Below are 10,703 nucleotides of genomic sequence, written 5' to 3'. Positions count from 1 at the left end.
CTTTGTTTACAATGACCGCCATTATCACCTTAAAAGTAGAGCAACTTGTGTCATGTTCATGTCATATACTTACAATACAAATTTAACTTTATTGTGTTGCAATATGGAGCATATTTGAGTGGTTCCTTGACTAACGAATGGCTGTTTACATGCCTAGTCACAAGCTAGCGAGCCCAGTGTGGAGATGCTTTGGCACGACTAGTTACAACCTACCGAGCCCAGTGTGGAGATGCTTTAGCACGACTAGCCACAACCTAGACACTTCGTAATAATAATGTACTCTGTGTTCGGGTCGATGTCGTTTTTGTTTGCCCATTGCCCATCTACTTTATTTTTATATTATTTTTCAAACTAATACTGTTGCTGTGCTGTAGTTTAGTTTAGGGTTATAATAACGTACTTTTAATAAATATAATGAACCATGGTAAGTTTATGAATCTTCATATTGATGAAAGATAAATACGTTTGTATTGTAGGATAGTATTGTATGAGCTTTGCTTGAGCTTTTTAACCGACTTCAAAAAACAGAGGAGGTTCTCAATTCGTCGGGATCTTTTAAGTGTCGGATAGTGCCCTGCATGTGAATATTTAAGGTTTGTTAGTATGTTTGCTAGGTATTGCATTGATTTTCTATCCCTCCTAAAATAGAAAACCTCACATAGTTACTCTTCCTTGCCCTACAGAGTTTAGCGGAGTTTTTTTAATGCTTGAGCAATGGTAGTTTAATTAAGTAATAAACTGTAGACAATCAATCAATAGTGGTCCAATACTTGTAAAATGCTATGTAAACTCTATATTTCATTTGATTTGTATTTATTTATACAGTTTTAGTGAACACATGTTACTGAAATCCAGAAAAAATGGAGAACTCATGGACAGAAAAAATTTGCACTGACTTGGTAAAAGTAGAAATGGATGAAGGTAATATTGGTAGCTTCAAGGATGAACCTGCTGATTATGGAAACAATATGATGATCAATGCCAATAATATTAAAACAGAAAATCATGTTAAACCAGGAGATGATGATGACGATGATGATTCAAAATATGAAGCATACAATTTTCTGGACAATGAAATAGATATAAAGGAAGAACCGTAAGTTAATCTCTTCTTAATCTAAAAAAATATTAAATGTAGTTTTTCCTGATTGTGTTCTTTCTTTGCTTAGTTAACTCATTATTTATATTCTGCTATTGAAAAATAGTAAGTATCCGTTAATTATTGCAATAACAGGATATAATTTAGTCTATACCAACTATTTTATGTGATATTATTTAAGATAATGTAAATAAATATATAATAATTATGTTTTAAGTATGAAAGATCCACTATCAGTAAATAATAGGGAACTTTTGCTTTCCAGATTAAATTACATGAATGTACAGCCTGTGACGAGGATCGTTTCAGAACAAAAGAAAAATAAACGCAAACACAAAGGCCCAGGGTCACGCTCAAAGAAGATTAGTTGTCCGATTTGTAACATTCTCCTTCATACCCCTTCCATGAAAGGTCACTTAGAGAAGCACAAGAGTGGGCAAGACTTCCACTGCATACACTGCCCTTACAGAACCACTACTAAGAGCTGCTGGCAAAAGCATCTATTAGAGGCACATAATTTTTGGTAAGAAAATACACACGCACTCACACCTTGTACTAATGTACTCCCTTGCGGGGCAGGCAGAGGTGCATTGCTGCACCCACTTTTCGCCAGAGTGTTATGTTAGTCCCAATGTAATAGGGGGCGGGCCTATTGGCATTTTACGGGCACATCCAAGACCCGAGAACAAATATCTGTGTTTAAACAAATATCTGCCCCAGCCGGGAATCGAACCCGGGACCATCGGCTCAGTAGTCAGGTCACTAACCACTACGCCATTCGGTCGTCTAGAAAATAAGTACTGTCCAACTATAAAGTCGTGACAATAAAGAGTGCGATTTTGCAAAGTCTTTATCAGTTATTTACTTACATACATTTTAAAAATAAAATACTGTTTGGTTATGGCTTTTTAACCGAATTGTCCTTTAATAAATATAATAGATCGATTAAATACAGTCTTTAACAATTAGTTAGGATCCACTTCCGTTTTCAGGACTTTATAGTTTTACTGTACATACATATATCTATCTATCTATCTATACTGCAAGCTTCACTTTGCCTTAAAAGTTTTTTGGGAATTTCATTTGAAGTCTGGCCTGGACTGGACTATCCTTTCACCACAATGGCATAATTATCCTACTTATGCCTTGCTCTTGTATTTGCCACTGATATATTAAACATTATACTTACAAGTACATTAATTGAAAAAATCTCCGTATAATATTGGTATAGTTACTAAACTACATGGAATCTATGAATTCAGGGGTAATATTTTTTAAATTATTATACTAATAATAATAATTTTTCCAGTGTAACACAAGCATACAAATGCACGGAGTGCGACTATTCAACTGATACACGGCAACACCTGACGTCGCATCTCCGCAAACATAGCACCGCTGCGGACCACAAGTGTGCTATCTGCGACTTTGCGACCAAACACCCGGTGGCACTACGCAGGCATATGGCCCAGCATTATTCAATGTGAGTTTTACCCTTTGACAGCCAAGCCTTTTAACGTGCAGACTGGCCAAACGAACGCCAACGAACGGGTTTCGCAATCTGTCCTGTATTATGTATGATAAATATCCATCGTTGGGCGTTCGTTGGACCGGTCTGTACGCAGCTTTATTCATTGCCATACTATTTGGCGTGATCAGATTTTAAAGTGTTAATTCAGCCTACTCATGTAGGTACAGCCAGAAATAAAAAAAAAATTCTACACTAAAATTAACATAACTTTTGAATGGCAAAGCCGATTTCGATAAAATATAGCTATACATAGAACACTCAGGGTAATATTATAAAAATCTTGAAGAAACAAAATGAAAATCGGTCCAGCCGTTTGGGAGACAGCCCTATATGATAGTGTATGAACTACGAGTATATTACTGATCATACATTCTGATATAAGGCTGTCTCCAAAACGGAGGTGTGTGTGACGTCAGTTGCCCCCACCACTAAACTTTACTAAATATAATTTAGATTTTCATACCTCGGAATATATTAAGAATATTTTAGTTATACTTACAGGCAATTTTGTTCTCCTCCAATCATTCAAATAATTAAAATAACATTTTTCTTCTCGCAGAGAGGACAAACCAATTAAACTGAAAGAGAAGAGATACGAATGTACCGAATGTGACTACGTGACGAAACATCGACACGCGCTGAAGAGCCACGTCGCGGGCAAACACAGCAATGTGACACTCGAGTGTAATTTCTGCGAATATGAAACTAAATACACCACTTCCCTACACAGACATACAAAGATGCAGCATAAAGACGTAATAAATGAAACTTCTGCACAGATACCGAAGAGTTTCAAATGTGAACTGTGCAGTTATCAATCGTTTTTCAAACAAAATCTCATGAGCCATCTGAAAAGACATGTGACACACGCCTGCAATATGTGCAGCTATGAATGCACTGAGCAAAGTGCTCTGTCGAAACATATGGAAGAGCATAGCAAAGTAGATACGTATCAGGGATTGGAATTCATACATGTCCAGAGCGTAAAAATGGAAAAACAGGATGAGATCAAACCTGAATTAGACTATGAAAATAAAACAAAAAAATCTGAGAAAAAATTACAATGCGAGCATTGTGAGTACTCCACGACTTACAAGAATGCACTCAAAATACATCAACGCAAACACGATACCGTAGAACCAACCAAATGTGATCACTGTGAATACACCACCAAATACCCTACGTCCATGAGACGACATATCGTCATACGGCACTTAAACAAACTACCGAACCCAGACCAAGAAGTGACAGGCCTCACCGACTACAAGTGTGAAGTGTGCGATTACAAAACTTACTACGAGAACAACTTGAAAAAGCACATGAGAAAGCACAGCGTCGACAAACCGTACAAGTGTGAACTCTGCAGTTATGAAACCGCGTATCAGAGTTGCTTTCGCAAACATGAGAAGTCACACGGTTCGGGGTTCCAGTGCGATAAGTGCGCGTTTAACACGAAACACGAAGGCAGGATGTCGTGGCATTTGCAAAAAATTCACAAACAGAGCATAGACAATGCTCACAAATGCCCCTACTGCGATTTCTCAACGAAAAATAAATTTCGACTGACAATACACAAGCAACGTAGTTTACAGACTAGCTCCGTTAAATGCTTACATTGCGAGTTTGAGTCGTTGTACAAGTGTGAAATCAGACAACATAAGACCAAGCATTATAACATTACTGGCGCAGCGATAGCAGATGTGACTCTAAGCGATACTGATCTTATTGAACCGGAAAAAAACGGAAAAATACCAGAGACAATAATACCACCTGAACCTACAGAGTTTCTTCAAGTAAACAAGGCTAAGAATAAAGAAACTGACTACCAAACGCATTTTGAAAATCAAATTCTCGAGCCAACAGACGTTGAAGATACAGCGGTCGATTGGAAAAGCATCCCGGTTACTGAGAACCGACATGAAGACAAGCCGTTCTCCTGCAAAAACTGTCCATACTCGTCAAGATTCAAGGCATCTGTGCAGAGGCATTTCCAACGTCACCATTTAAACCGAGCCAGGCCGTTCCAATGTAAGCGCTGTCCCTTCTCAACGTCCACCAAAGACAGCTTAGCATTGCACATTAAGCGGAGCACTCTTAGCTACCCGATGGCATGCCACTGTAAACAAATGACAACGCTATTCAAATGCGAATACTTGACACATCAGAAGCTACACAACGCGTTCAGATGCTCCCTGTGCCCGTACTCTTGCAGGCAAAAGTATGATTTAGAGAAGCATCATTTGATACATACGGGGTCCGGGATGAAATGCCGGTTCTGTGACTATACAGCGGTCAGGAAGCAAAGTCTGTTGTGTCACGAGGCCACACATACGGGTGATAAGCCGTATAAGTGCACAGAATGTGAATACGGGTCAATAAGATTGGTGTCGCTTGAGAACCACATGAAAAGAAGTCATAGTGGTGTTAGTAAAACAACTGAGTTAGGTATTGTTGTTGTATAAAACTAATGTGATTACGGAGGCGATTGTGTAGGCTCCAAATTTAGTTTTAGCGATGTAAAAATCTAAAATTCTCTGTTTAGAAATCGACGCTAGACAATCAAATTCATAGAACATATTGTAAATTTACAAAAGGTTAATTTACTTGAAACAAACGAGTTTCGACTCTTTACGTCAGTCAAAAAGTTCAATTCAATTCAATTTTGTTTTTGTGGCTCTCTGACTGTGTGTGACTAACACTGTAGTCAAAAAGTTAAAATTTGTGTAACACAACGGCAACGTCAATTTTAAACCTATTGTAAAGTGTCAAATAGCTCTAAATGAAATTTTCCATTGAAAAAAAAGATAGTTTGATATAGTTATACGTACTTAATTAAATTTTGTGACTTCAGAATCAACTTATAATTATGTTTAAGTATGTTGTGATGATTGTTCTTCTTTACCGCTGCTCCGAGGAGCCTGCGGCCGTCATCTGTGATGATTATTATTGTATAAGTAAGTACATAAATAAAATGTAAAGATGAAAAATTGTAGATTCATTTCGATAGAACATCATGGGGCTTCTTTTCAGCTTATGAAATACCACGACTATCTCGTTGCATATAACCTTAGATTAACGATATACGATCTCGTTCGTATATTAAAAGAAAGCATTAAATTTACCGCATACATTAGGTAGTCTATGCTTTTATGGCTTTTACCTTAGTTAATAATGTGTTTTAATTGTAGGTATACCGTATACGGGTACTTGGTGTAACCCTAGAAACAACACAACAATAAGTATTCCTTTTCACAATAATATCTGCCAACAAAGCAGCTCTTGTTTCAATTTGCCATTAAATGGCTCTAACAAGTCCCTTCGGACGCAATAATCCGTGCAGCTCCATCTAGTGGCGAGTAGGATAATCACTTGATAATTGACAGTAAGCGCTCGCTGACATGGAAAACGCGGGAATCTCGGAAAACAGACGCCATTTTCTTTTTATCTCGTCGCTTGTTAAAAAGAGGACTGCGAAATTGGGGGGAAAGTAGGTAGATAAAATGTCTACCTCTTTATAGATACAGCGGCCGCTACACGGGTTTGTCATGTTTTTACAATTAAATAACGGCCGATACCTTACCCGTGTTGCGGTAAGCGGAAACAACTTTTGTACAATTTAGTTGTTATGATTTCAAAAGGACATAGAAAGATGCGAATTTGTCTAAACTAAATAATACTTACTTAATTAATAATTTTGAAGAAATAGTCACCCGCGCGCTGGCCCTAACTCAAACAAATTATGACAGAGTTATGAGATTTTAGGACCTGCGAGGGTGCCATTTTATTGAGCGGTTGGGCCTCACCTTACGCTAGTAATATACACAGTCAATGATTATCCTAACTAATATTATAAATGCGAAAGTAACTGTGTCTGTCTGTCTGTCACGCCAAAACTACTGAACGGATTTGAATTAAATTTGGTATAGATACGGTCTAAACCCTGGGAAAGAACGAAGGCTACTTTTTATCCCGAAATTCCCACGGGAATACTTTTTAAGGCGAAGCGAAGCACGCGGGAACAGCTTTTTAAGTAAGTTGTTACCTATATAATAATTTTTCAGTTAAGTATAATATTATTTTCTACTTCTGTACACTTTGTACACAGGTTGTAACTTTATGTGTCAAAGTATGTACAGTGCGACAAACTTATCTGTTCCGGTGAGAGCGAACTAAATTGATCCATATCTCATTATTTACTAATGAATTATATATATTGATATAGATTAGATGGGTTTACTGAAACCACAAGAGTGAATTACCACTCCTGGCAAACTTAAAATCTTTATAGAATTAAGAAATATTACACATTTACGTGAGCTGTCACCGGAACAGATAAGTTTGTGGCACTTTAAAAGTCATAACTATGTCAAAATTTGTTAAATTACTTTGTTAAGGTAGAGTGACCTCTTCCGGCACAGTTTCTTATGTACTTAAAAGAAGGGGTCAAGCTTAGATTACTGTTAAACTTTTTGGCAAATGTATAAACGATTTTGTATTGTAGTGTACCTACCTTGGTATAATCTAGCGATAAAACCGCCATTTTTGCATTTCTGTTATTTAAGTTAGATTTAAGTTTTTTATGGTGTGCAAATAAAGTTTATTGTAAAGTATTGTATTGTATAATCTAGCTAAGCCGTCTACCTATGTAGATTACTTTACTTATAAATACTAGTTTCCAATAAACTCCCAAGCTTACACTACCTTTATCGCATTATGCACCTACATAAATGACTACCCATTTTATCTTTATTGCGAATTTTGTAATAAAGAAATTAGCGATCATCACAAAGGTTAAAAAGCGTCGGGGGAAAAGTTGACATTTTGACAATAGGGCTACCGTTTTAACCCTATTAGCGTTCACTATAGCGAATGTAATTCACAAAGGCATTGCGAGGGCTAACTAGGTATCAATGAAAATAAAGGGGTCCATAAAAAAACAACTTCGAAGTTAGGTACTTATCATTAACAGTATTTTGTCATTGAGATGTAGGTAAGTTTATACGTTCGCTATACAGACTAGGGCATGCAATACCGGAAGTAATTCAATACCGGTATTGAGTTCCGGTATTAAAACTCAATACCGGGATTCCGGTATTAATACCGGTATTAGACTTTCTTGTAATAAATGGCATATACTGTGTTTAAATGTCATAAAAATCTAAATAAAACAGGAAAATGCAATCATATTCTGTATTTTGTTGTAGATTTTTACGAGAATTGAGTAGGTTAAAATTTTAGATTTTTTTTTCATCCGGTGTCTGTTTACGCATGGTCAACAGTAGAAAACTGCATTAAACGGTTCGGAACGAGTGCGCTTTCACAGAATAACAAGGCTTAACTAAATCTTAATCGCTTTATTTATAGCCTAAAAAAGCCCGGTATAACGGGATCCCGGTATTGCGGTATTGCATGCCCTAATACAGACCCCTTAGCATGAATTTTCATCGTGAACGTGACGTGAAATTACTCGATGAATTTTGTAGGGAAATTTTAGTTCTGCTACCGACCGCCAGAGGTGCTGTTCATATTTTCATACAAAATTACTCGATGCATTCTACTTTACGTTCACGATGAAAATTTGTCTTTCGTAAAGTTCGGAGCGCTTTGCTAAACACGACTCTATTTCTCCGATAGTTCCGGCGAAACGATCACGCATGAAGTATCCAGTAACAGTGGATCGTGAAACGCACACACTACTCCCATATTGGTGGATTACGAGCTAATGTTCCATACCTTTGATAAGATCTGGGACGACCCTCAAAGTAATAAAGCTCAATAAAATAGCTGGTGTAACTCAATTAAATTGAAATAGATTTACTTACTTAGGTACGGTGGTATGCGCCTAAAAGTATACAGGCGGAGTTTTTAAAATAGCGATCCCTGATGATGAAGGGACCAGCTACATCTGTTATAAATCCGGGGACGTGTTGTGTGTGATGTGTGTAGCAGTGGTGTTTATGTGGATGTGCTTGAGCAGCATGTGAGCTTGAGATCGCTATTTTAAAAACTCCGCCTGTATACTTTTAGGCGCAGGCCACCGTACCTACCCCTAAATCGGCGATACGGCTCCCGTACAGCGAAACGCGGGTGACAGCGCTTGCGAGTCACCTCAGGGCCCTGAGTGTGAGTTTTTTCACCTATCGAGAAGTGAAATCGAACTACAGCTACAGCTACATACCGCTAGGTAGCGTGTCTCCCGCGCCCCATACAAATTTGCGTTTCGATTTCACTTATCGATAGGTGAAAAAACTCGCACTCGCGAAGCGCGAATAATAATTTAAAACTATAGACGAATGTTCGATTTGAATGAAACAAACGTATCCTGCGTTTTAGTCTCGCTACTGAACGCTAGAGGGCAGTGCTAGCTACGCTTTCCTATCCTTCAGGTCCATAAAGCCCCTTTCCCAAAATGTCCCCTGGTTCCAGAAGGTCCCTTTCCCAAAATGTCCCAGTTGTTCTATTTACTTACCCGAATACCTACTCATTTAAAATGTAAGTACTGAGGTAGGTAAGCGTCCGTCCATCTTTCGGCATCGCCCTTTGGCACGTTTTACGGTAAGCATCTTTAAAAATAGAATAGAATACTTAGAATTATCCCGATGTAACCACTATAGTGGTTAGTGACCCTGACTACTGAGCCGATGGTCCCGGGTTCGATTCCCGGCTGGGGCAGATATTTGTTTAAACACAGATATTTGTTCTCGGGTCTTGGATGTGCCCGTAAAATGGCAATAGGCCCGCCCCCTATTACATTGGGCTAACATAACACTCTGGCGAAAAGTGGGTGCAGCAATGCACCTCTGCTTACCCCGCAAGGGAGTACATTAGTACAAGGAGTGAGTGCGTGTTTTTTTTTTATCCCGATGTACCTACTTGACCATGCCGTGACCGTGGGAGAACCTTGTACAAAATGAACAATATATTAATGTAGGTAAGTAAGTACCTACCCACTAAGTACAATAGAACAACACAAACTCGAGTGTACTTAAACATTCAATATCTACCAATAACGTCCTTATCTCATGTTATTACTTTTAATTACAGGGTCGTAAGGACTAATTTCGCACAAAGGCCTTGTAAGTGTTTTCACAGTTCAACTCTTACATAGAAATAGAACCAACCTTAGATTAACAATATACTAACACGATGCCGATGGTCTGTCACATACAAAAACAAAGCAAAAATCTGTCACCATTTTATTTTGTTTGCTGTCAAGTTTGTCAATCCGTTTTAAGTTCAACCTAATGACAACCTATTGTACCAATGAATACAGTCGCAAATCTCCTAACCGTACTAATTCAAAATTAAAGCTCAGTGATAAAAGGTGGGGACTGTGGGGAGTCATTTGTCGAGCGCCGAGACTGCCCGAGACGTTCCATTTAAATATCTACACTACACTATTATAACTACAAAGAACTTTATATATTCTATCTACGTATTTATACTATTATATAATTACAACCGTATGATTTGTATCTTAAATGCTAACCTAATAAGCTACTTTCACCCTAATCTTACTCAAAATGTTGACAACAATCCACCTGTTCTCAAATGTTACAGTCTGCCTACTGGTTACTCACGGCACAGGCTTAGCCTAGTGTGAGAACGAGAACCCCAGCTACCATAGTTTTTTAATCTGGTCCAAATAAATTAAAACTGTTTTATATCCATAACATTTTTAAGATTTTTTTTGTTTAAATAAACATTTATTCATTAAAATATTCGTTACTTTTGCACTGACACTGCATCTAGTTCGTATATCGTAAATCTAAGGAGTCAACTAAGCATGTTGCCGCTTCGTCAGTAAACATCGCGATTGGTTATCGCACTTCGTGACTTATCGTCGGTCTACATGCTCTATTGAAGTGGCAATGCTTTCGGTGTCATCAAAAGGGTTGTTTGTGTGAACTTTTTACTAAAAAGTTTTTGATTATAAATCCTCATCCTAACTAATTTTATAAATGCGAAAGTAACTGTGTCTGTCTGTCTGTTACTTACTCTTTCACGCCAAAACTACTGAACGGATTTGAATGAAATTTGGTATAGGTACATATGGTCTTAGACCCTGAGAAA

At 37.8% G+C, this 10,703-nt stretch overlaps 1 protein-coding gene across 2 annotated transcripts; it reads left to right on the top strand.

Moving 5' to 3' along the window:
* Positions 1-272: 272 nt before the first annotated feature.
* LOC105390744 (zinc finger protein 709) lies at positions 273-5,617 on the top strand. 2 transcript variants are annotated; one of them, XM_011562101.3, is made up of 5 exons: positions 273-424; positions 826-1,096; positions 1,365-1,622; positions 2,409-2,582; positions 3,190-5,617. In XM_011562101.3, exons 2-5 carry the CDS (start codon positions 861-863, stop codon positions 5,090-5,092), a joined length of 2,571 nt encoding a protein of 856 aa, XP_011560403.3. In that variant the 5' UTR covers positions 273-424; positions 826-860; the 3' UTR covers positions 5,093-5,617. The 2 variants fall into 2 exon arrangements, with proteins under 2 accessions (XP_011560403.3, XP_011560404.3); XM_011562102.3 differs by lacking the exon at positions 273-424 and adding an exon at positions 433-593.
* The last annotated feature ends 5,086 nt before the right edge of the window (positions 5,618-10,703 follow it).

This window comes from Plutella xylostella, chromosome 30 (assembly GCF_932276165.1).
Source record: "Plutella xylostella chromosome 30, ilPluXylo3.1, whole genome shotgun sequence".
In the NCBI taxonomy this organism is placed as follows: domain Eukaryota; kingdom Metazoa; phylum Arthropoda; class Insecta; order Lepidoptera; family Plutellidae; genus Plutella; species Plutella xylostella.
Note: the sequence above shows the minus strand (reverse complement) of the source record. Positions and strands in the feature narration are given on the sequence as shown.

What these genes read in the sequence shown, in the direction of transcription:
- LOC105390744 (XM_011562101.3), top strand. Translation starts at nt 861, where the DNA reads ATGGAGAACTCATGGACAGAAAAAATTTGCACTGACTTGGTAAAAGTA. An exon ending in TTAGAGGCACATAATTTTTG is followed by an intron (nt 1,623 to 2,408) that starts GTAAGAAAATAC and finishes TAATTTTTCCAG; the next exon opens with TGTAACACAAGCATACAAAT. An exon ending in ATGGCCCAGCATTATTCAAT is followed by an intron (nt 2,583 to 3,189) that starts GTGAGTTTTACC and finishes TTCTTCTCGCAG; the next exon opens with AGAGGACAAACCAATTAAAC.